Source organism: Prionailurus viverrinus, chromosome X, assembly GCF_022837055.1.
Source record: "Prionailurus viverrinus isolate Anna chromosome X, UM_Priviv_1.0, whole genome shotgun sequence".
Taxonomy (NCBI): Eukaryota; Metazoa; Chordata; class Mammalia; order Carnivora; family Felidae; genus Prionailurus; species Prionailurus viverrinus.
The window spans coordinates 56338408-56365149 of record NC_062579.1 but is presented as its reverse complement, the minus strand read 5'-3'; the positions used below and the strand labels follow the sequence as shown (position 1 = coordinate 56365149).

At 35.2% G+C, this 26742-nt stretch overlaps 1 protein-coding gene across 1 annotated transcript; it reads left to right on the top strand.

Annotated features, from left to right (window-relative positions):
* The first annotated feature begins 1566 nt into the window (after positions 1–1566).
* On the top strand, positions 1567–26742 carry LOC125156983 (fibronectin type III domain containing protein 3C1-like). The gene is made up of 19 exons (XM_047843259.1): positions 1567–1749; positions 2221–2337; positions 3643–3765; positions 6527–6602; positions 8136–8212; positions 15719–15830; positions 17474–17546; positions 17894–18032; positions 18880–18933; positions 19048–19169; positions 19254–19428; positions 20786–20872; positions 21107–21245; positions 21805–21873; positions 22693–22811; positions 22923–23028; positions 24263–24369; positions 24571–24684; positions 26356–26742. The coding sequence occupies exons 2-19, from the start codon at positions 2257–2259 to the stop codon at positions 26530–26532; spliced, it is 1950 nt and encodes a 649-aa protein (XP_047699215.1). The 5' UTR covers positions 1567–1749; positions 2221–2256; the 3' UTR covers positions 26533–26742.

The window sequence follows — 26742 nt, the reverse complement described above, 5'->3', positions numbered from 1 at the left end:
TACATTCTCTCCCTCAAATTATACAGATTGTTCTGTTAATCCTCAGATTGATTTCCTAGGTGTTCAAAATGGTTTCATGTTGATCTAATTTGTTTGAGGGATGAGACAGGCCTAGGGTCTCCTTACTACTCTGCCATCTTAACTCCCAACTTTTTCTTTAATAATACTGATATGTCTATAAAAATGACAAAGTTCTATAGTTCTGAATTTTGATTATTCAATATATTATATATACTAAAAAGGATAAATGTATCCTCATGAAAAACTAATTGTGATATCATTGTTACCTTAAATTTTTATTGTTCTTATAAAATAATTTTTTGTAACATTGGTAGAAATTAAAGATCTAAACATGAATTTATCATTTAACCCTTAAAATGATAGAGTAATGAAAACATAAAGGGATGGAATAAAATGTTATCCAAGTGTTAAAACAAAATTTGATTCCTCATATAATAAACATCATTTGGGGTGCCTGGGTGGCTCAGTTGGTTAAGCATCTGACTCTTTGTTTCAACTCAGGTCATGATCTCACAGTTCAACAACAGACTCCACACTGTCAGGGCAGAGCCTGCTTGGGATTTCCTTTCTCCCGCTTTCTCTGCCACTCACCCACTAGCTTGATCTCTCTGACAATAAATAATATACTTTAAAAAAATTTTAAACCAACATCATTTAACCTGTAAAACTTAAATACTAAAAACAATTTCTCTAAATTGGACACAATTACATATAATGTTAACTTGTTAATAGGAATTTTTAAAACATTTATATGTTAAGGAATATACCAACTAATTTTAGTTTCAAAACAATTAAAACTCCCTTCTCAATTTTTACTCAAGTATAGTTATCTACCTCAGACTGTCCATTTTGAATCTGTTGATGTATGGATGTCACCCAAGATTGAATCAATGATTAAATTAATTCTAGATCTTTTGGTGCCCAACTATAGAAAAGATAAAGAGATGAAGCAGCAAACTCTATTAATATGACATATCATGTGCACCAATTATTGGAAATTCTGATGAAAATGAATAGGTTAAGGGATGGGAGGGTATATATACACATACACATGCAAAGAGTTTGTTGCCATAGTCTCTATTTTAAAAATGTCATTGTAAGTTGTTTCAAATCTTGATCAATCAAGTCATTAGAATGAGCTGGAGAACAGTGACTTTTGCCATAAGTGAAACAAATTTTGTGGTAATACAAGAGAGATTTAAGTTAGCCTAAAGTGCTTTCCACTGTTGAGTAATCTAAAAAGAACATTAAGTCCATAGCTAGTCCCTATATCTATATCCTAGAAGGACATACACATTTTCCTGCTGGATATGCCCCCTGCTTCTTTATGAATCCCAATACTTTTCCTTTCAAAAAAAAAAATAAGAGTCTCTCATTTATAAAAAGTTGTATTTCCAAGCAAAAAGTATCCTAATACTGTATAAAAAACTTGATAAGGAAATGATGTAAGTAGTGACTAGAATTATGACATATGAACATTCTTTTAAATCAGTGTTACCAAGGATTTGTGAAACACAACAGTACACTTCATTTGGAAGACTTGCCTAGCTCCAAGAGGTTCTCTCTTGAGTAGCCTCTTTCTCCACCTTCAAAAGAATCATATTTTTCTTTCTGATTTTTGTCCAAGTGTTTATGGAATCAAGAATCTGGACTAATCTACCATATTTTATCACTTGTAGCCATCTACACATGAAGTATTTGAATCTGGAAATTATTTTAAGTTTAAAGGTTTGGGTTTGAAGCTTTGCATTATGCTTAAGATATTTGGTTTTAGTATCTAAGTTAAGGTAAATAGCTATGTTCCTATCCTTTTTAATAGGATCTAGTTAATTCTTACAGCCTTCTAATCCATATAAAGTCTTATTTGACCGTTAACATCATAGATTGGAAATTAACCGAACTTGATCTGAGTCAAATGACGAATGACTTAACTAAACCATTCTTCACACTGTGAAATAGAGCTATCTTCACTTGTTTTCATGAGTGAGGAGTGAACAAATCTCTGCACTCTATATTTCATATATTTTTATTTGTGAAAATCAATGATTATTTTGAAATGTTTCCATAAAACAATATCAGTTAAGTAAACATTTTCGGAGAGAAAAGTTATCTAAAATGGCTTTGCTAAGGACTATTTCATCAGGTTTTGTCATTTAAAATCACTACTTTGACTTAATTTGTTTAATCTTTCACTTTTAGAAACATCACTTACTGTAAAAGTCAATCTTTTTAGACATGGCTGAACATGGACTTGCACCTACTCTTACTGAAATACCTCCTATAGTTCCAGTTATCAATGGGGACTCCATGCAACAGGTAAGGATAGTTTTGCTTAAATTTTCATTATAACTGGACAATTTTTTCTTGAATCCAGTATTGGCTTTTATTTAGAAAAAGTGTGTCATTTTTATGTTTGGTCATTTAGTTCACAAGTTTCCAGTCTTTTCACCAACATTGATTAATCTTACTTGTAGGCCTTTTAAAATCCTTTTAGAGACATTTAACATTACCTTAGGCCACATATAACCTCTTTTTAGGTTGCTTTAGCTGTTTTTTCAGTCTCCCTTGATCAGCTCAAAACTCCTGGTGTTGAAAGTTTATACTATCCACAGACAGTATCTTCTGAAGAATAGTTTAAAAATATGACTCTAGGGCACCTGGGTGGCTCAGTCGGTTAAGCATCCAACTTCAGCTCAGGTCATGATATTGCGGTTCACAAGTTCGAGCCCCACATCGGGCTCTGTACTGACAGCTCAGAACCTGGAGCCTGCTTTGGTTTCTGTGTCTTCCTCTCTCTCTGCCACTCCCCCCACCCATGGTCTGTGTGTGTCTCTCTCTCTCAAAATGAATAAATATTTTAAGAAATTTAAAAACATGACTCTAAAGCAGACTAAACTTTTTTCATACTCATTCACAGCTGTGAGTTCAACTTTCTAATATTTAAAAGTAACATTTTGAGCTGCGATGACTTCTACCTACAGGACTGGTTTCAAGAAAGAAAGAGTATGGTTTACATTTGACATTTATTCACTTAAATTTTTTTAATGTTTATTTTTTAAAGAGAGAGACAGAGACAGGGCGTGAGTGGGAGAGGGGCAGAGAGAGGAGGAGACAAGAATCCGAAGCAGGCTCCAGGCTCTGAGCTGTCAACACAGAGCCCGACATAGGGCTCAGAACCATGAACTGCAATATCATGAGCTGAAGTCAGACACTTAACCCACTGAGCCACCCAGGGGCCCCTAACATTTATTCATTTAAAGTAACCTATTCAAGGGGCACGTGGGTGGCTGAGTCAGTTGAGCTTCTGACTCTTGATTTCAGCTCATGTCACAATCCTGAGGTCGTGGGATCAAACCCTGCACTGGGCTCCTCCCTGGGTGTGGCGCCTGCTTGGGACTCTCTCTCTCTCTCTCCCTCTAAAATAAAATATAAATAATTTTTAAAATCTATTCAAGAAAAGTCTTATCTATATACACAATGTGAAAATATCACTTAACTTTTCTTTGGAATTCAAAAAAGTAAATATTGTACTTCTGGCTTATACATTGGCTTGACATCACCATATCAAAAGGAACTGAGATAAAAATGACCATATTGAAATTAAAAGTCCTTTTTTACTAGATGGAGAATTATCATCTGGACACCACTGTTGGAACACAGTATACTACAAATTATTCACAAATGATGACTCATCCCAAGAGATATACAAGATGGCCTTCTTGTCCACAATACTGGATACAACAAGTATGTCTGAATTTTACCATCAGACAAATTTTGTTTTCTGTTTTTCTTTTTTTGTAGGGTTTTTTACTGGAGAGTGGGTGTTGGTCTTTCCATGTCAATGCACCTGTTTTCTATGACTTTATTAAGTTTCATTTGGGTTGGAAAGGACCCATTACTTAGGGATATTGAATTTCTCCTAAGTCCCCATTGATCCAATTGTACTCTTCTTCTTGAGCATTTCAAAACTTCAATAATTAGTGAATCTGAATATTTCTCAAAATGAAAATAATGAACCTCCATACTGTTTTCCAGAGTGGCTGCACCAGTTTGCATTCCCACCAACAGTGGAAGAGAGTTTCACTTTCTCCATATCCTCACCAACACCTGTTTTTTGTGTGTGTTGTTAATTTTAGCCATTCTAACAGGTGTGAGGTGATAACTCATTGCAGTTTTGATTTGTATTTCCCTGATGATGAATGATGTTGAGCATCTTTTCATGTGTCTGTTGGCAATCTAGATGTCTTCTTTGGGAAAATGTCTATTCATGTCTCCTGCCCATTTTTTAAATATAATTTCTTGTCAAACTGGCTTACATACAACACCCAGTCCTCATTCTAACAAGTGCCTTCCCCAGTGCCCATCACCTGCTTTCCCCTCTCCCCACCCCCATGAACCCTCAGTTTGTTCTCTGTATTTAAGAGTCTCTTTATGGTTTGCCTCCCTCCCTCTCTGTTTGTAACTATTTTTTCCCCTTCCCTTCCCCCATGGTCTTCTGTTAAGTTTCTCAAGATCCACATATGAGTGAAAACATATGATATGTCTTTTCCTGCCAATTTTTAACTAAATTATTTGTTTTTTGAGTGTTGAGTTTTATAAGTTCTTTATACATTTTGGATACTAACCCTTGATCAGATACGTCATTTGCAAATATCTTCTGCCATTCCATAGGTTGTCTTTTAGTTCTGTTGATTGTTTCCTTTGCTGTACAGAAGCTTTTTATCTTCATGAGGCCCCAATAGTTTATTTTTGCTTTTGTTTCCCTTGCCTCAGGAAATATATCAAGTAAGTTGCTGTGTGGCTAATGTCAAAGAGGTTGCTGTCCATATTCTCCTCTAGGATTTTGATGGCTTCATCACATTTAGGTCTTTCATCCATTTTGAATTTATGTGTGTGTACAGTGTAAGAAAGTGGTCCAGTTTCATTCTTTTTCACGTTGCTGTCCAGTTTTCCCAACACCATTTGTTGAAGAGCCATTTTTGCATTGGATATTCTTTCCTGCTTCGCCAAGGATTAATTTACAATATAGATGTAGGTTTCTTTCTGGGCTTTCTATTCTGTTCTATTGATCTATGTGACTGTTTTTGTGCCAGTACCATACTGTCCTGATCACTAGTTTTGTAATAGACCTTGAAGTCTGGAATAGTGATGCCTCCAGCTTTGCTTTTCTTTTTCAATGTTGCTTTGGCTTCTCAGGGTCTTTTCTGGTTTCATAAAAATTTAGGATTGTTTGTTCTAGCTCTGTGAAAAATGCTGTTGGTATTTTGATAGGGATTGAATTAAATGTGTAGATTGCTTTGGGTAGTATAGCCATTTACACAAATTTGTTCTTCCAATCCATGAACATGGAATGTTTTTCCATTTCTTTGTGCCATCTTCAGTTTCTTTCATCAGTGTTTTATAGAGTTCAGACCACAAGTCATTTACCTCTTTGGTTAGGCTTATTCCTAGGTATCTTACGGTTTTTTTGTGCAATTGTAATGTGATTGATTCCTTGATTTCTCTTTCTGTTGCTTCATTGCTGGTGTATAGAAATGCAACAGATTTCTGTATTTTGATTTTATTTTGTATTGTGTGACTTTACTAAATTTATGTATGAGTTCTAGGAATTTTTTGATGGATTTTTGGGGGGGTTTTTACATAGAAAACCATGCCATCTACATAGATGAATATAATGAATACCATGTCATCTACAAATAGTAAATGTTTGAATTCTTCTTTGCTGATTTGGATGCCTTTTATTTCTTTCTGTTGTCTTATTGCTGTGGCTAGGATTTCCAAAGCTAGGGTTAAAAAAGAATGGTGAGAATGGATATCCCTGTCTTGTTCCTCAAAAAATTAAAAAAAAAAAAAAGAACTACATTATGATCCACGAATTACATTGCTAGGTATTTATCCAAAGGATATAAAAATACAAATTTGAAGATATATGTGCATTCCGATGTTTATAGCAGCATTATCTAAAATACCCAAATCATGGAAACAGTCCAAATGTCCACTGACTGATGAATGGATAAATAAGGTGTGGTATATCTATACAATGGAATATTATTCAGCTATAAAAAACAATGAAGTTTTTCCATTTGCAATGACATGGACAGAGGTAGAGAGCATTATGCTAAGGTGAAATAAGTCAATTAGAGAAAGACAAATACCATATTATTTCACTCATATGTGGAATTTAAGAAACAAAACAAATGAGCAAAGAAAAAGAGAGAGAGAAACCAAGAAATAGACTCTTAACTGTAGAGAACCAACTAGTGATTAGCACAGGGGAGGGTCCTGGGGAGATGGGTTAAATAGGTGATGAGGATTAAGGAGTACACTCTTGTGATTAGCACTAGGTGTTGTATACAAGTGTTGAATAACTAAATTGTACAGCTAAAACTAATATTACACTTTATGTTAACTAACTGCAATTTAAATAAAAACTTTTAAGAATTACAATAATGATTTTTCATAGATTAACAGAAAAGTATGTCACCAAAGAATGGTTTATTTCTAGATTATATTGGTGCAAGTTAACCCTGGGGAGACCCTCACCCTCAAGTCTGATGATGGGAATATTCAGAATATCCAAGGTCAGTAAAAGTATAATCAGGTTTGTGTTACTTGAAAGCAAATAGATTACTAGTAATTAGTATCCTTTCCTGTTGGAGCCAGATGGAATGCTCTTAAATTTAATGTGTATTTATTTTTGAGAGATAGAGGCAGAGTGCAAGCAGGGGAGGTGCAGACAGAGGGGGACACAGAATCTGAAGCAGGCTCCAGGCTCTAAGCTGTCAGCACAGACCTCGACGCAGGGCTCGAACTCATGGACCATGAGATCATGACCTGAGCCGAAGTCGGATGCTTAACCAACTGAGCCACCCAGGGACCCTGGAATGCTCTTAAATTTATATAGTCCTCACAGGAGCATAGTATCAATAGAACAAACAGAGCTAGTCTTACTAGAAATCTTCATGTAAGATACTTTTTTAAATTGAAGATTAAATCAAGAATTCCATTTGAAAAATTTCACATTTGGAATATATTGATGGCCACCGATAGTTTTAGACTATGCTCTTATTGGAGGTTATTATGAGGCCTTCGGAGAGCTGATTCATTCATACATTCAAATATTTCTTTAGTGCCTATCATGTTCCAGCACTATACTAGATATTCAAAATATAATAATATACAACAAGGGGGTAAATTATTTATATATGCATATTAATTTGCTATATATGTATAAATATACATATAGAATTGATTCCACAGCAATATGAAATTAATATTTATGTACTATAAGATTTAGTATTATTTCAAATTGTGATGACTGTTTCTGTTCTTATGCCATTATTTTGTATCCTGAAGTGCTTTAGAGTTATGTCCCAAAAATTTTTTAAACATTCTCATTTAGCAATGGATTCCACATGGCTGCTATATAAAGTTTATTTCAAACTAATGTTTATTATTTTCCCCATTATTAAAAATAAATTGCCATTCTATGACTTGAAAGCCACATATATTATTTAAACTAAACATTAATTATAATAATTTCAAATAAAAGAATGATGACTCATGAAAGTTTCCATTCTATGTCTGATTTTTAGTTCCTATGCAATTGTATGTATAAGACGGTAAGAATACATAGTATAGAAGTAGGGTATCACATGAGTAGTATTGGGTGCTTCTCTATATTACTCTGTTTTCTAAAAACTATTTCACTTTACTATTATCACTGAAAAGCTTAAAATTTAAATTTTATAATGTAACATCACTATATGAAATATATTTTATGGTTCAGAGTAAAACTATTACTCAATATATACATAAGTAAAAGTACAATTATACTGGAAAGCTGATAGTTCATTTTTATTAGCAGTAAAATTTGCCAACATTTTTATAATATAAATTTTACCCAATCCACATTATGTGCTTTATTTTCCATCATTTGGATGAATTTGCATTGATTCATCTACATTCATACCTAGTCTCCTTTACAAGTAAACAACTTGCACTTTCAAAATGGCTGGCTGTTGTTAAAGTTTGCAGCTAGTTTTCACTGTGAAAAGTTAAATAGACTTTGTTTAAAGTTATTAAAGAGTTTATTAATAATAATTCTCTTTTAGGACCCGCTGATGTACCTCTAATGTCACCAAGTGGCACTTTGCCACCAATATATCTTCCTCCTGGTTACATGTCTCAGGTATACTAGTATGTTTTGATTTAATATTTAGCACTAAGGCATCATTCAACAGTTATTTTTGTGTCACTATATGATAAGAGAACTTCTGGAATACTATTTAGTTGTTCATTTTATTGTTATCATCATTGCTAAAAAGCAATTTCAGTGATGCTTAACCAAATCTCCCTTAGATTGTCTTGTAAATAATTCCTTATTCATCTAACGAATTTATATCTCTTCACATTTATTAATCCTCTATTGCTTTTTGTTTCCGAGTACCTTAACCAATCTTAATTATCTATTACAATTGCTGCAGTAATGGCTTCTGATAGTATGTAGGCTTTAGTCCCTAAAATTAGTATTTTCAGTTTAGTAGTATTTCATTCACAGATGCTAGACAACAAAGGACACTTTCTGTAAATTCCTCAAATATTTACTAAGCACTTAAATAGAAAAGGATGTTTGGCTTCCATAGATATTAACAAGATATTCCATGGCCTCAGAAGTTTATAATTGAGAATGTGTCTGTTTCTATTGCACAACTGTGGAAATCAAAAACATGCTTAAGTCAATATGGTTTGATTCTAAATGGAAATTATCTATTTCAACAATACCTAACAAAAATACAAATGCATATACTTTTTCACCTAGCAATTCCATTTTGAGGAATTTATCCTACAGATTTTTTTACAAATGTGGAATAATGAGTGTACAAGACTATTCATTACAATATTCTTTATAATCTCAGAAGGTTGGAAACAACTCGCGCTTGTTAATGGAGAACTGTGTATAATGGAGGACATCCATATAATGGAGTACTATGCAGCTGTGCAAAAACGTGGAGAAGTTCTATGTACTGATATAGAAAGATCTTTAGGATATATTGCTAAGTGTAAAAAGCAATCTACAGATGGTAATAGTGCAAATTATGCTACCTTTTATGCCATAAAAATGAGGAAAATAACAATCTGTATTCTTGCTTGTATAGACAAATTCTGGAAGGATTCATAAGAAACTAAGAACAATCATTATCTATTGGGGGAGCAGATAAGGTTTAGGAGGGAATTTACTCATATATAGTTTTTTATACTTTACGGTTTTAAACCATGTCAATATATTATCTATTGTCAAAAAATTACCTTTTTGGTGCCGAAGGGGTACTTGAAGAAATAATAGCTGAGAACTTCCCTGAACTGGGGAAGGAAAAAGGCATTGAAATCCAAGAGGCACAGAGAACTCCCTTCAGACGTAACTTGAATCGATCTTCTGCACGACATATCATAGTGAAACTGGCAAAATACAAGGATAAAGAGAAAATTCTGAAAGCAGCAAGGGGTAAACGTGCCCTCACATATAAAGGGAGACCTATAAGACTCGTGACTGATCTCTCTTTTGAAACTTGGCAGGCCAGAAAGAATTGGCACGAGATTTTCAGGGTGCTAGACAGAAAAAATATGCAGCCAAGAATCCTTTATCCAGCAAGTCTGTCATTTAGAATAGAAGGAGAGATAAAGGTCTTCCCAAACAAACAAAAACTGAAGGAATTTGTCACCACTAAACCAGCCCTACAAGAGATCCTAAGGGGGACCCTGTGAGACAAAGTCCCAGAGATATCACTACAAGCATAAAACATACAGACATCACAATGACTCTAAACCCGTATCTTTCTATAATAACACTGAATGTAAATGGATTAAATGCGCCAACCAAAAGACATAGGGTATCAGAATGGATAAAAAAAAACAAGACCCATCTATTTGCTGTCTACAAGAGACTCATTTTAGACCTGAGGACACCTTTAGATTGAGAGTGAGGGGATGGAGAACTATTTATCATGTGACTGGAAGCCAAAAGAAAGCTGGAGTAGCCATACTTATATCAGACAAACTAGACTTTAAATTAAAGGCTGTAACAAGACATGAAGAAGGACATTATATAATAGTTACAGGGTCTATCCATCAGGAAGAGCTAACAATTATAAATGTCTATGCGCCGAATACCGGAGCCCCCAAATATATAAAACAATTACTCATAAACATAAGCAACCTTATCGATAAGAATGTGGTAATTGCAGGGGACTTTAACACCCCACTTACAGAAATGGCTAGATCATCTGGACACACGGTCAATAAAGAAACAAGGACCCTGAATGAGACATTGGATCAGATGGACTTGACAGATATATTTAGAACTCTACATCCCAAAGCAACAGAATATACTTTCTTCTCGAGAGCACATGGAACATTCTCCAAGATAGATCATATACTGGGTCACAAAACAGCCCTTCATAAGTTTACAAGAATTGAAATTATACCATGCATACTTTCAGACCACAATGCTATGAAGCTTGAAATCAGCCACAGAAAAAAGTCTGGAAAACCTCCAAAAGCATGGAGGTTAAAGAACACCCTACTAACGAATGAGTGGGTCAACCAGGCAATTAGAGAAGAAATTAAAAAATATATGGAAACAAACGAAAATGAAAATACAACAATCCAAACGCTTTGGGACGCAGCGAAGGCGGTCCTGAGAGGAAAATACATTGCAATCCAGGCCTATCTCAAGAGACAAGAAAAATCCCAAATACAAAATCTAACAGCACACCTAAAGGAACTAGAAGCAGAACAGCAAAGGCAGCCTAAACCCAGCAGAAGAAGAGAAATAATAAAGATCAGAGCAGAAATAAACAGTATAGAATCTAAAAAAACTGTAGAGCAGATCAATGAAACCAAGAGTTGGTTTTTTGAAAAAATAAACAAAATTGAAAAACCTCTAGCCAGGCTTCTCAAAAAGAAAAGGGAGAAGACCCAAATAGATAAAATCATGAATGAAAATGGAATTATTACAACCAATCCCTCAGAGATACAAACAATTATCCGGGAATACTATGAAAAATTATATGCCAACAAATTGGACAACCTGGAAGAAATGGACAAATTCCTGAACACCCACACCCTTCCAAAACTCAATCAGGAGGAAATAGAAAGCCTGAACAGACCCATAACCAGCGAAGAAATTGAATCGGTTATCAAAAATCTCCCAACAAATAAGAGTCCAGGACCAGATGGCTTCCCAGGGGAGTTCTACCAGACGTTTAAAGCAGAGATAATACCTATCCTTCTCAAGCTATTCCAAGAAATAGAAAGGGAAGGAAAACTTCCAGACTCATTCTATGAAGCCAGTATTACTTTGATTCCTAAACCAGACAGAGACCCAGTAAAAAAAGAGAACTAAAGGCCAATATCCCTGATGAATATGGATGCAAAAATTCTCAATAAGATATTAGCAAATCGAATTCAATGGCATATAAAAAGAATTATTCACCATGATCAAGTGGGATTCATTCCTGGGATGCAGGGCTGGTTCAACATTCGCAAATCAATCAACGTGATACATCACATTAACAACAAAAAAAGAGAAGAACCATATGATCCTGTAAATCGATGCAGAAAAGGCCTTTGACAAAATCCAGCACCCTTTCTTGATAAAAACCCTTGAGAAAGTCGGGATAGAAGGAACATACTTAAAGATCATCAAAGCCATTTATGAAAAGCCCACAGCTAACATCATCCTCAATGGGGGAAAACTGAGAGCTTTTTCCCTGAGACCAGGAACACGACAGGGATGTCCACTCTCACCGCTGTTGTTTTTTTTTTTTTTTTTTTTTTTTTTTTTTTTTTTTTTTTCTGAAATTTATTGACAAATTGGTTTCCATACAACACCCAGTGCTCATCCCAAAAGGTGCCCTCCTCAATACCCATCACCCACCCTCTCCTCCCTCCCACCCCCCATCAACCCTCAGTTTGTTCTCAGTTTTTAACAGTCTCTTATGCTTTGGCTCTCTCCCTTTCTAACCTCTTTTTTTTTTTCTTTTTCCTTCCCCTCCCCCATGGGTTCCTGTTAAGTTTCTCAGGATCCACATAAGAGTGAGACCATATGGTATCTGTCTTTCTCTGTATGGCTTATTTCACTTAGCATCACACTCTCCAGTTCCATCCACGTTGCTACAAAAGGCCATATTTCATTTTTTCTCATTGCCATGTAATATTCCATTGTGTATATAAACCACAATTTCTTTATCCATTCATCAGTTGATGGACATTTAGGCTCTTTCCATAATTTGGCTATTGTTGAGAGTGCTGCTATGAACATTGGGGTACAAGTGGCCCTATGCATCAGTGCTCCTGTATCCCTTGGATAAATTCCTAGCAGTGCTATTGCTGGGTCATAGGGTAGGTCTATTTTTAATTTTCTGAGGAACCTCCACACTGCTTTCCAGAGCGGCTGCACCAATTTGCATTCCCACCAACAGTGCAAGAGGGTTCCCGTTTCTCCACATCCTCTCCAGCATCTATAGTCTCCTGATTTGTTCATTTTGGCCACTCTGACTGGCGTGAGGTGATACCTGAGTGTGGTTTTGATTTGTATTTCCCTGATAAGGAGCGACGCTGAACATCTTTTCATGTGCCTGTTGGCCATCCGGATGTCTTCTTTAGAGAAGTGTCTATTCATGTTTTCTGCCCATTTCTTCACTGGGTTATTTGTTTTTCGGGTGTGGAGTTTGGTGAGCTCTTTATAGATTTTGGAGACTAGCCCTTTGTCCGATATGTCATTTGCGAATATCTTTTCCCATTCCGTTGGTTGCCTTTTAGTTTTGTTGGTTGTTTCCTTGGCTGTGCAGAAGCTTTTTATCTTCATAAGGTCCCAGTAATTCACTTTTGCTTTTAATTCCCTTGCCTTTGGGGATGTGTCCAGTAAGAGATTGCTACGGCTGAGGTCAGAGAGGTCTTTTCCTGCTTTCTCCTCTAAGGTTTTGATGGTTTCCTGTCTCACATTTAGGTCCTTTATCCATTTTGAGTTTATTTCACCGCTGTTGTTTAATATAGTGCTGGAAGTTCTAGCATCAGCAATCAGACAACAAAAGGAAATCAAAGGCATCCAAATTGGCAAAGATGAAGTCAAGCTTTCGCTTTTTGCAGATGACATGATATTATACATGGAAAATCCGATAGACTCCACCAAAAGTCTGCTAGAACTGATACAGGAATTCAGCAAAGTTGCAGGATACAAAATCAATGTACAGAAATCAGTTGCATCTTATTCACTAACAATGAAGCAACAGAAAGACAAATAAAGAAACTGATCCCATTCACAATGGCACCAAGAAGCATAAAATACCTAGGAATAAATCTAACCAAAGATGTAAAGGATCTGTATGCTGAAAACTATAGAAAGCTTATGAAGGAAATTGAAGAAGATTTAAAGAAATGGAAAGATATTCCCTGCTCATGGATTGGAAGAATAAATATTGTCAAAATGTCAATACTACCCAAAGCTATCTACACATTCAATGCAATCCCAATCAAAATTGCACCAGCATTCTTCTCGAAACTAGAACAAGCCATCCTAAAATTCATATGGAACCACAAAAGGCCCCGAATAGCCAAAGGAATTTTGAAGAAGAAGACCAAAGCAGGAGGCATCACAATCCCAGACTTTAGCCTCTACTCCAAAGCTGTCATCATCAAGACAGCATGGTATTGGCACCAAAACAGACACATAGACCAATGGAATAGAATAGAAACCCCAGAACTAGACCCACAAACGTATGGCCAACTCATCTTTGACAAAGCAGGAAAGAACATCCACTGGAAAAAAGACAGCCTCTTTAACAAATGGTGCTGGGAGAACTGGACAGCAACATGCAGAAGGTTGAAACTAGACCACTTTCTCACACCATTCATAAAAATAAACTCAAAATGGATAAAGGACCTGAATGTGAGACAGCAAACCATCAAATCCTTAGAGGAGAAAGCAGGAAAAGACCTCTCTGACCTCAGCCGTAGCAATCTCTTACTCGACACATCCCCAAAGGCAAGGGAATTAAAAGCAAAAACGAACTACTGGGACCTCATGAAGATAAAAAGCTTCTGCACAGCCAAGGAAACAACCAACAAAACTAAAAGGCAACCAACGGAATGGGAAAAGATATTCGCAAATGACATATCGGACAAAGGGCTAGTCTCCAAAATCTATAAAGAGCTCACCAAACTCCACACCCAAAAAACAAATAACCCAGTGAAGAAATGGGCAGAAAACATGAATAGACACTTCTCTAAAGAAGACATCCGGATGGCCAACAGGCACATGAAAAGATGTTCAGCGTCGCTCCTTATCAGGGAAATACAAATCAAAACCACACTCAGGTATCACCTCACGCCAGTCAGAGTGGCCAAAATGAACAAATCAGGAGACTATAGATGCTGGAGAGGATGTGGAGAAACGGGAACCCTCTTGCACTGTTGGTGGGAATGCAAAGTGGTGCAGCCGCTCTGGAAAGCAGTGTGGAGGTTCCTCAGAAAATTAAAAATAGACCTACCCTATGACCCAGCAATAGCACTGCTAGGAATTTACCCAAGGGATACAGGAGTACTGATGCATAGGGCCACTTGTACCCCAATGTTCATAGCAGCACTCTCAACAATAGCCAAATTATGGAAAGAGCCTAAATGTCCATCAGCTGATGAATGGATAAAGAAATTGTGGTTTATATACACAATGGAGTACTACGTGGCAATGAGAAAAAATGAAATATGGCCTTTTGTAGCAACGTGGATGGAACTGGAGAGTGTGATGCTAAGTGAAATAAGCCATACAGAGAAAGACAGATACCATATGGTTTCACTCTTATGTGGATCCTGAGAAACTTAACAGGAACCCATGGGGGAGGGGAAGGAAAAAAAAGAAAAAAAAGAGGTTAGAGTGGGAGACAGCCAAAGCATAAGAGACTGTTAAAAACTGAGAACAAACTGAGGGTTGATGGGGGTGGGAGTTAGGAGAGGGTGGGTGATGGGTATTGAGGAGGGCACCTTTTGGGATGAGCACTGGGTGTTGTATGGAAACCAATTTGACAATAAATTTCATATATAAAAAAATAAATAATAAAAAATTAAAAAAAATTAAAAACATAAAAAATATATATACACTTTACACTGCTCTCTTCTTTTAAAACTTTAATGTAAATTGCTACTAGGTGTTTAGTAGTTCCCCTGGTGATGATGTATTTGTAGTTGGATGATAGATATCTAACTTCTTTCTCTTGTTTTTGCCAATGTAATATTTTATTTTGGGGTTTTTTCTTTTAGAATGCATAACAGAAGGTGGAAAGTCATGCTGTTTCAGCATTGAGAAACCTATAGTAAGTAACTAAACTGAAAATTTAAGCATTCCTTTTAATTTACCTTTTCACTCTAAAATGTGCAAGTTCACTGATATTTTTCTCTAGTAAAGTGTTAATTTGAAGCCTTGACCTCGTTAAAATTTCATAATCTCCTTTAGCTATACATAAAGATTCAGAATGGCCTTATTAAAGATAATATTAATGGCATTGTTTAATCACAGTATTTAAGCACCTAATATGAGGAGAACAATATTCTTAGCATCAAAAAGATGTAAGGAAAGATTATATCATAAGTTACAGGTTATATTTTTTAAATGTCCCACTTGAATTTTTGTTATTTATTTTAGGTTTCTGATATTCAAACAAGATCTGCTGTTATTTCATGGAAACTACATGGTTCTAAGAAGTGTAATCACACCAAATCTCCTGTGACATTTGAACTGGCAATATCTAACAGTGGTAAAAATGGAAACTATAAAAATCTATATATGTAAGTCTCTTTCTTTTTAATCATCTCTCATTTCTCATAATTAAATTCAAATATTCTATCTAAATGTATAGACCTCAGTTTATACCTAGACTGAGTTCTAAAGATTTTATCTGAAAATTTTCCCAAGCTTTAAAAGCAATTTTCTACTAAAATAGTTTTACACGTGGTGGGAGGTTGCCAGGTCAAAATCCATGAAATTCAATGAATTGTAAGCATGTTAGTGCTGAGAAGGACCTTAAATATCAACTGGTCAATTCTCTTCAGTTTACAACTTTCCTATTTAACAAGTTTATAGTCCAGGAAGAAAATGTTCCCTCCAATTCTCCCTTCTGTTTTTTCACTTAGGTCATTTTAGGAAAAAAAAAGTCACTTTATGGTTGGCCTTTGGCGACACAAATGAGGTATTTGCACTGCAATGGGATTTATGACTTAGGCTTTTTTCAAATATTCATTACAGAAGCTAGTTATAAGGTGGAGCTATGACAGTAGCAGTATGAGCTTAGGAATGTGCCTAGAAGATAGAACCAGGACTAGGGAGGATAGAGTGGAGGACACAGCAAAATTATACCCAACCACTCTTAACAAACAGCTTCTCAACTGAATCAGGACATGCAGTCTGAAAAAGAACAAACTGAGAGACACAGTAGAAAGGAAATCACAAGTGAGGAAGAAGGAGAAATTATCTCGCCCACCAAACAATTATGCAAGATATGTCAGAGATCTGGAGCTGTCTGTACAGCACTTTAAAAATCATAACACATCTTAAACTTAATTTGCTAAAATTTGTCATCTTTACACAGAGACTCAAAGTGAAAATTTAAGTGTAATTAGTTATAATGAAAAGTTTTACTTCCTTTATAATTAGCAGGTGGAAATTTTAAATTTAAGAATTATAATACACAGTCTTCTACATTGGGTAGAGGGATGGGAAGATGTAAAATGTGATTAAAAGCTATTTATGAAATTAAGTTTTGCATAAGGTTACATGGTGGTCTTTTTCGGTGTTATGTATTTCATAAAAGTCTGTTTTTTATAAAAATACTCTAATCGCCCTACAACCTTGAGTGGCCTTTGCTTAGAAATATAAGTCTTTGCTTAAAAATAATAATCTTTTAGCACTTTTTGGAGGCTACTTCTGGGGTTAGAGCCTGAAGGAACTCTTTGAGTTGGTAGAGTACACCTACGTACTTATGACTGTTTCAGAAAGACATGGGTGTGAAAGCACAGCCACTTTATCCACTATAGCAAACAGATGCCCTCCCCAGAAAGATTTCCCTGTGTAACTGAATGAATAAATTGCACAATGCACAGTGTCCTTGAGGCTTTTCATATCAGCACTATTTAAAATAAGCTAATTAAAGATAAATCCGTATTATTACAGTGTGAAGAAGTTGTAGTGGTAAAATTATAAAATTTCATTTCTTAAAGCCATATTAATTTAGCATGCAAATGAAAAATTTGAAGTATTAGTATCACTTTTTTGCATTCATATAAAATGGGCCAAATTTATCTAAACTTCAAGAAAAATTGTGCTTCTTTGTTTATCACTTGAATATATAAGATTACGACTTAATCAGCTATTAAATATGTGTGAGATCATTTATAAACAAAGATTATGTTCACAGTGGTGATGGAGTTACATTTACTCTACTTGATCTACAACCATCCATGGCCTATTTTGTAAGGTAAGAACTCCATCCTACACAATCTCCACCCACCCTGTAGCCAGGAAGACTCCCCAGTCTGTATCAATTTACTACTTATGATTTCTGCAGTCAGGCTTGCTACTGCCAGGAGCATGGCCTTTCCTTCAAGCTTCAGAACAGCCCCCCAAAAATCCAACATTAGTTTACTTTTTGTCATTTAGAACTGGTGAGAGGGCGATTTGGGAACCATTATCTGTAACAATCCAAGTTTGCTCTATTCGAAAATGTTTTATCTCCTAAGGTATATATGGAAACTGAAGTACCCAATTTAGTACATGTTAGGATAAATATCTGAAAGCTTACAACAACTATCATTACATTTTTAGAATCACAACCATAAGAGGCTCAGCACACAGAACTGTGTCTGAACTGGTTAGCTTCACAACTCCAGGTTGTGAACCAGACCCTCCACCTGCACCCAAACTAATTAACCGATCCAAGAGCAGCCTGAATTTACAGTGGAAAGTAAGTATTCTACCGCCAAAGTCTCCTCCACTTTTTATTTAAAAACATTCTTTCTACTTTGTCCTGAATTTTAAATATGAAATTATGCATGCCCCACCTGATCTATTTCCCTAACACTTTCCCTTTTCCATAATCATCTTTCTCTTCAATCTATATCAAGCATCAAGTAAATTGAGAAATGTCAACCGGAATTTCAATTAGTAAAAGTTGAAGTGTCAATTTCCACAACTAAATTTATTTATAAGTACTGCATGCTAACCAATTGCGCCAATGGAGCTCCACTACAACCTAAACTTACTTATAATTGTACTTACCAATAAATCTACCTCTTAACTTATTTAAATACTAACTTCCTTTGTCACATAAAACTTGGAAAACACAAGACCTAGAATTTGAGCATGCCTTATAGACTGTTAAAAAAAAGTGCATTTTAACTTTAAAATCAGGATTGTTTTAAAAACAAAATGTAGGGGCGCCTGGGTGGCGCAGTCGGTTAAGCGTCCGACTTCAGCCAGGTCACGATCTCGCGGTCCGTGAGTTCGAGCCCCAAGTCGGGCTCTGGGCTGATGGCTCGGAGCCTGGAGCCTGTTTCCGATTCTGTGTCTCCCTCTCTCTCTCTGCCCCTCCCCCGTTCATGCTCTGTCTCTCTCTGTCCCAAAAATAAATAAACGTTGAAAAAAAAAATTTTTTTTAAATAAAAACAAAATGTAAGCAAGTTTAATTTTACAGTAATTTCAGTCGCTTAATTATATAGTGTGTGTATGTGTATATATATATATATATATATATATATATATCTACTGTGTAAAAACATCCCATCATAATTTAATCTTTTTGATATATTTAGGGTTCCAATGATAATGGTTCCAAAATAAATGGCTTCCTTTTGGAATGGGATGAGGTAAACTGTTTTATTTTGGAAAAGCACTTCTTTATAAATGGTTATTAATGTTATGGTAAATTTTTATATTTGCAACATTTTATAATATTCTAATATTTTGTGTCTATGATTAAGGGCAAAGGTGAAGACTTCAAAAGTTGCTATATGGGTACCATGAAACAGTACAAAATCCTTAAACTAAATGCTTCCACAAAATATTCATTCAGAATAGCTGCCAAAAATAACTTTGGCTTGAGGTATGTTGAATTATTGCAATATTTAAAAGTCTGCACTTCAATAAGAACCTGAAAATAATTTTTCCACATTAATTTATTTTTCAGTGATTTCAGTGAAATAGCAGTTTTCCATACATCAGGAACTATGCCTCCAACACCTTTACCTCCTAAGCTAAAAGAAGCAGGAATCTGTTATTTGTCACTAGAATGGTGTGCTCCAACTAACACAAACCCAAATGACAGTCTTACTTATGTACTAGAAATGGAGGAAGAAGGATCTGTAAGTTTTCTTTCCACATGTTTTAATCTTCAACTTCAGTTTTAGGTACAATTTATATGCATTTTATACTAAAAAACCTTAGATTTAAGCTAATTTATTTTTTTTAAGTTTTTATTTAAACTCCAGTTAGTTAACATACAGTGAAATATTAGTTTCAGGTATACAATTTAGTGACTCAACACTTACATACAACTCCCAGTACTCATCACAATAAGTGCATTCCTTAATCCTTATCACCTATTTAAACCATCCTCCTACCCACCTCTCCTCTGGCAATCATCAGTTTGTTCTTTGTAATTAAGAGTCTGTTTCTTGCTTTGTCTCTCTCTGTCTCTTATTTTTTCCCTTGGTTTGTTTTGTTTCTTAATATCACATATGAGTTAATCATATGGTATTTGTCTTTCTCTGAGTTATTTTGCTTAGCACTATACTCTGTAGTTCCATCCATGTCTACTAACAATCAGTTTATTCTCTATAGTTAAGAGTCTGTTTCTTGGTTTTCCTCTCCTTTTTTCTCCTATGACTAAGTTAATTTCTACTCAATCAAACTGTATGATTCCTGAGTCTCTGTGTTCTGGATGGGACCAATGCAGAGCCAAGGTTAGGCAAACCAGCGCAGGGAGATTTTCCCTGAAAATTAGCTAAAAGCAGCAGCACCCATAACAACACAGTAGATACTCAGTGAAATGTGTTAGTTCTTCAATTTTGGGCTTATCCCAGAGGACCTTGCATGGTCACAGAGATCGTCTGCATACTTCTACCTGGGCAAACTCTTTTCTTCATCTCCCTGGATTCCTGATGTGGGTGGGCAAACTGTTTCATTGCATTCTGAACTTTCAAGTCTATACTAAATAAGCTAGTCAAGTTAAAAAGCAGCTGTAAATTTTATATTATGTATATTTTACATTTTAAATGAAGAGACTAACATTAAGAAGAGTTCTGTATAATTAATATGCTAAGCACCTTCATATACATTATCTCATTATATCCTGAAAAAAAGAAAATGAGCCCTTTAAAGTAGAAAGTATCAGGGTGCCTAGGTGGCTCAGTCAGTTGAGCATCCAACTTGGCTTCAGCTCAGGTCATGATGTGGGTTTGAGCCCTGCATCCGGCTCCATGTGGAGCCTGCTTGAGATTCTCTCTCTCTCTCCCTCTGCCCCTCTCCCCCACTAACTCTCTCTATATAAAATAAATAAAATGAAAAAAAAGTTAAAGTATCTCCTTTTTTTTTTAAGAGAAACTAAGGTTCAGAGAGACTAAGGGACTTGCTCAGGACTACCCAGATGGAAAATAGGTTGAAGTTGGAACTTGAACCCAGGCCTGCCTGATTCCTAAGTTTATTGTCTTTCATTTCCAGGGCTTGGGTTTTAAACCTAAATATAATGGAGAAGACCTCTCATGCACTATAAGAAATCTTCAGAGAAGTACTACATACAAATTTAGGGTATGTAGCTATAATTTCTAAATTTGTATCATATTTTAATATTAAATTATACTCATCACTGGAGATAAAAAGAAATGTCTTTTTTGGTTGAAATTAAATGTTATTTTGCATTTAGTTCTCAGAAATTTTTAGTCAAATAACTTGCTTTATAATATTATTTGCAAATTATGCACATTTTCAAATCAGACATTTATTTCCAGTCGTCAACCAAGGTATTCTCTTTTACTCAAACAGATTTTTGCCTACACTTTGGAAGGAAGGAGTAACCCCAGTGGAGAAGTAAAATACACTACTTGTCCAGATAAGCCTGGATCCCCTAAAAAACCATATATAAAGGGAAAGATCTATGCACACAGAGTAAAAATTGGATGGGGTAATGTTTTTGTATTTAAAATGTACTCTGTCTTAATATTAACTACTGAGGAGAAATCTTCCCTAATTGCCCTCAGCTTTATAAAATATTCTCTTAATTATTTACATAGGAAGTATTTCACCATATAAATTAGTTATAAATGATGTTTTTCCAGTTCTCTGTTGAGTTCTCTATTGCTATCTCATTAATTCACACATGAACAAATCATTAAATTTTTATGAGCCCTTAACAACTATAGTTATTCCAAGTAAAAGTATATCTAATATAGAGGCCACAATTAAAACAATACATCAATGATAAATGTCAACTTGACAAGAAAAATATTTTTATAAATTATTTTGCCTCTAAACTGGAAAAATCAAATTCAAGGTACAAATACTTAGTATTTTAGTCTTTTCCAAAGAACTTTAAAATCTCACCTTAAATGTTTCATGTCCAATATTAATATTCTATTGTGTCATGTTTATATTTTTTCTCCATAAAAAATTAATTTATAAATTTCCAGTGAAAGACTTTTAAGTTTATTCAAGAATAATTTTAATTTTATTTCTCTTTCCAGAACCACCACAAGATAATGGTGGTACATACATTTCAAGTTACAGTTTAGAAGTTAGTGAAAATTCAGATGGTAAGACATTATGATTTTTTTCAAAGATAAATTACAGGTTTTTTTTAAGTTTTTATTTAAATTCCACTCAGTTAACATCCAATGTAATATTAGTTTCAGGTGTACAATATTCAATACTTCCATACAACACTGGGTGCTCATCACAACAACTATGCATCATGATTTTTTTTTAAGTTTTTTTATGTTTATTCATTTCCTGAAAGAGAGAGTGTGAGCAGGGAAGGGGCAGAGAGAGAGCGAGACACAGAATCCGAAGCAGGCTCCAGGTTCTGAGCTGTCAGTGCAGAGACCAATGCGGGGCTCGAACTCACAGACTGGGAGATCATGACCTGAGCTGAAGTCAGATGTTTAACTGACTGAGCCACCCAGGCACCCCATATCATGATTTTTTTTAAGTTTTTATTTTGAAATAATTTATGCTTACCTAGAAGTTGCCAAAATAGTATAGAGAATTCCCATATATAACCTTCATTCAGCTTCTCCTAAAATTAATTTCTTACATAACCATAGTGCAATTATCAAAACCAGGAAATTGGCATTGGTACAATGCTATTAACTAAACCCCAGGACCTACTTATATTTCTCCATTTTTTAGTGACAAATTATGTTTACTTACTGATCTTTTATTATTTTATGTCTAGTTCTATAAGGAATATAATTATTGTAAATAGGTAACTGGACCTATTGTAAATAGGAACTGGACCACGGTTAATTTCCAAAATGCCTATTTCTTGGCGTATACATGAGATAATAATGGGGCCCATAGCATTTATAAGCTAACTATAAATAAATTGGATAAATTTGCTTTCATCCCTTCAGTGAATTCCTGGAAGATAATCTATAATGGAACCACAAAGGAATTTCTATATGATCACCTGCAACCTGGTAATACATATAAACTGAGAGTCTTTTGTACTTCACCTATAGGTCAAAGCCAGGTGAGGAAACAGAGAGGGAAATTTTTAAATTAAGGATTTGTGTTTTAAAAATTGTTTTAAAAACTTAACTTGAATTTAATATAATCATAAGGTATTTTGTACCTCTCTTAGCTTTCAGATATACTGACTACTCAAACACCTAATCTTTCTCCTGCATCTTGCCATCCTCCACCCTTGAATGGTGCGGCAAAGACCAGAGAAAACAACATCAAATGTGGTGAGTCTTCTTGTAGGATTTGAATGACTTTACCTAAATTACTTGTTTTGTAACTCCTGATTTTAATTAATTAATGTTACTAAGGGGCAACTGGGTGGCTCAGTCAAGCATCCAACTTCAGCTCAGGTCATGATCTCAGGGTCCATGAGTTTGGGCCCTGTGTCAGGATCTGTGCCGACAGCTCAGAGCCTAGAGCCTGCTTTGGATTCTTTGTCTCTCTCTCTCTCTCTCTGCCCCTCCCTGACTCACTTGTTCTCTCTCTAAAAAGTAAACATTAAAAAAATTAAAATTAATGTTATTAAAGCAGAGCAAGTAGGTTTTTTAACTATAAAATTGAATATTTAGAATATTTAGAAAACTGTTTCTTTGTAATTGAAATCACAAAAATTTCTGGAGTATAATTAACATTCAATGTTATATTAGTTTCATGTGTACAACATATTGATTCAAAGATTCTATATATCAGTGCTCACCACAATAAGTATAAATACCATCTGTCAATATTATTGATTATATATATTCCCTATGCTGTACTTTTCATCTCCATTACTTACTTTTTTAATTTATTTTTATTTTTATATTTATTTATTTTTGAGAGACAGAGTGAGACAAAGTGAGAGTGGGAGAGGGGCAGAGAGAGAGGGAGACAGGATCAGAAGCAGGCTCCAGGCTCTGAGCTGTCGGCACAGAGCCCGACGTGGGGCTCGAACCCACAGACCATGAGATCATGACCTGAGCCGAAGTCAGACACTCAACCAACTGAGCCATCCACGCGCCCCTTACTTACTTATAACTGTTAGTTTATACCTCTTAATCCCTTTTATATATTTTCCCATCCCCCCACCCACCTCTCCTCTGGTAATCACCAGTTTGTCCTTTGTATTTAAGAGTCTGGTTTTTTGTTTGTTCATTTTTAAAATCCACATATAAGTGAAATCATATGGTATGAAATCATATGGTCTCTCTGTATGACTCACATCACTTAGCATAATACCCTCTAGGTAAATCCATTTTTTAATGGATTTTTAAACTTTTTAAGTGTCTTTACATTAAATTTAAAAGTTAATTGACACAAACTAATATAATTTGTATTTTCTGTTACTTTATTATGTGCTTTGACATTGTGTCTTATAAAGTTATTTTGTGTTATTTTAAAGTAACACCCTTAAAATTATTTGCAATTTTTTAAGTTTATTTTGTACATTTTTGTAGTTTATTTTGTACATTTTTGTAGACAATCCTCCTACTAATGGAAACTCGGAAGCATTTGCAAATGTCAAAAAGGCAGAAGGTAACCAAGATGACAAACGAAGGCATCCTGGCTCCAAAGTGAGATGCACAGTGAGTAAATTAATTTCTGAAGAATCCAGTTTCTGGTTAAAAGCAGTGAATAGTGCTGGGGAAGTTATATTGTTCAGTTGGCCCATTCATCGTTCATTTCACTTTGGATGAATATATGTTTCTACTCCCTGTCAAGATAGAGAGTAACTATACCTGCACAATCATTTTTGTGTTTTCTTATTTGCTTGTGTTTATTTGTAGTCTGGATCTCATTCAATGAAGTGTGAAAGTGCACCAGTTCCAAGCCCTCCTTCTCAATGTGGTACACCTGTGGTAACCTGCAAGGGTCCAACCTGCATTGCTGTTAGTTGGGAGGTATGTTATCAACTTACTTTTATTAATTTTGTTCCATAAGAGCACAGCAATTGCTTTAGTATGTTTTTGAAAGTACACAACTCCCTAAGGAGTTAGAGTTTAGATTAAGGTCCCATAAGCCTTGGATCATGATTCTAGAACACACATAAAACCTGATACTAGTACTATTAGAAATGCTAAGACTATAGTAATCTTGCTTTCCAGATCCTATTTTTATGGAGATTATTAACTTGGAAAACCAAATAGACTATTAATAGGTAACTAATTTAATTCTTAAAACCAAAATATGAGGTAATAAAATTAAATGAATTTATAATAAAAAAACAAATAAGTAAATTTATAGAATCTATTATTTTTTAAAAAACTTCATTGGGAAATCTCTGGTCGTGTTTGTTTGCATGTAACTCTACAATATGACACATTAAAATGTGGCTATGAGATAATGAAGCTTAAAAAAATGTTTTGCATCACCAGAAGAGACTCTTAAAATTTTTTTAAATGTTTATTTATTACTGAGAGACAGAGACAGAGCATGAGCATGGGACGGGAAGAGAGAGGAGGAGACACAGAATCTGAAGCAGGCTCCAGGCTCTGTGCTACAGAGCCTGATGCATAGCTCAAACTCACAAACTGTGAGATCATGACCTGAGCCGAAGTTGGACACTTAACCGCCTGAGCCACCTAGGCGCCTCAAGAGACTCTTAAATACAGAGAACAAACTAAGCGTTGATGGGAGTGGGGGGTGGCGGGGTGGGGAAAATGGGTGATGGGCATTAAGGAGGTCACTTGTTGTAATGAGCACTGGGTGTTATATGTAAGTGATGAATCTCTGGATTCTACTCCAGAACCAAGACTACACTGTATGTTAACTAACTTGAAAATTAAAAATAATTAATTAAAAATGTTTTGCATTCATGTGAATACCTTCCCATTTAAGCAAGCTGAAAAAAGTCGGCCTAATTATTAAGCCACCTAGGTAACTTTGAATTTTTCTTCCATTTTTCCCAGACTCTAGCAGAGGGTTTCTAGTATTAACACAAAAGCTTTTAATCTGATAATAATAAAAGGTCTAATTACAGCACTGTACAAATTCCAGAGACTACTGGAATTTGTGTTTTATCCCACTATCATCAATAGTAATGTTAAGCAACATTAATATATCTAAGAGTGCTCTTTTTTAAGTAAGCTATTTGAGAATAATTTTTAAATTACAAACAGGAGGGACGCCTGGGTGGCGCAGTCGGTTAAGCGTCCGACTTCAGCCAGGTCACGATCTCGCGGTCCGTGAGTTCGAGCCCCGCGTCAGGCTCTGGGCTGATGGCTCGGAGCCTGTTTCCGATTCTGTGTCTCCCTCTCTCTCTGCCCCTCCCCCGTTCATGCTCTGTCTCTCTCTGTCCCAAAAATAAATAAAAAACGTTGAACAAATTTAAAAAAAAATACAAACAGGAATTTATCAAATATGTGCGATTAGCCAATCTTTTCTCTTAATTTTGAGACTTTTAATGTCAATTACAGTGCTCTTATGCTTAATTATTTCTATTCTTGTCTATATCTCATACCATTTAATATGAGTTTTGACATCAAAAGATCATATTGTAATGCTCCACAGTATCTAGTATAGTGACAATTTATAGAAAAAAAATCAATTTCTGTTTTTGTTGAATCTTTTAGATTCCTGTATGTAATGGTGCCGAAATCACAGATTACAGACTAGAGTGGGGAAAAACTGAAGAATCGATGCACTTGATATATACTGGCCCTTGTCTGAGCTATGAAGTTAAAGGTCTCATTCCTGCAACTACATATTTTTGCAGAGTTCAGGTAATCCTAACAGTTATTTCAATGTAAACAAGAGAACAGTTATTAACCTATGCTACCCACATCCATAATACTGGCACCATTTCCAGTGTAGTGAATAGAAGGGAGTCACAGAATTCCAAATGTTAAATATTCCTCATGTTCAGCAACATCATTCTGAGCTTCTTCATCTGGCATTTAAAGCCCCCCCATAATCTGGAACCTACTTTTATTCCAACTTGATCTGCCATTATCTTTTCT

What these genes read in the sequence shown, in the direction of transcription:
- LOC125156983 (XM_047843259.1), top strand. Translation starts at nt 2,257, where the DNA reads ATGGCTGAACATGGACTTGCACCTACTCTTACTGAAATACCTCCTATA. An exon ending in GTACTACATACAAATTTAGG is followed by an intron (nt 20,873 to 21,106) that starts GTATGTAGCTAT and finishes TTACTCAAACAG; the next exon opens with ATTTTTGCCTACACTTTGGA. An exon ending in AGAAAACAACATCAAATGTG is followed by an intron (nt 23,029 to 24,262) that starts GTGAGTCTTCTT and finishes ACATTTTTGTAG; the next exon opens with ACAATCCTCCTACTAATGGA.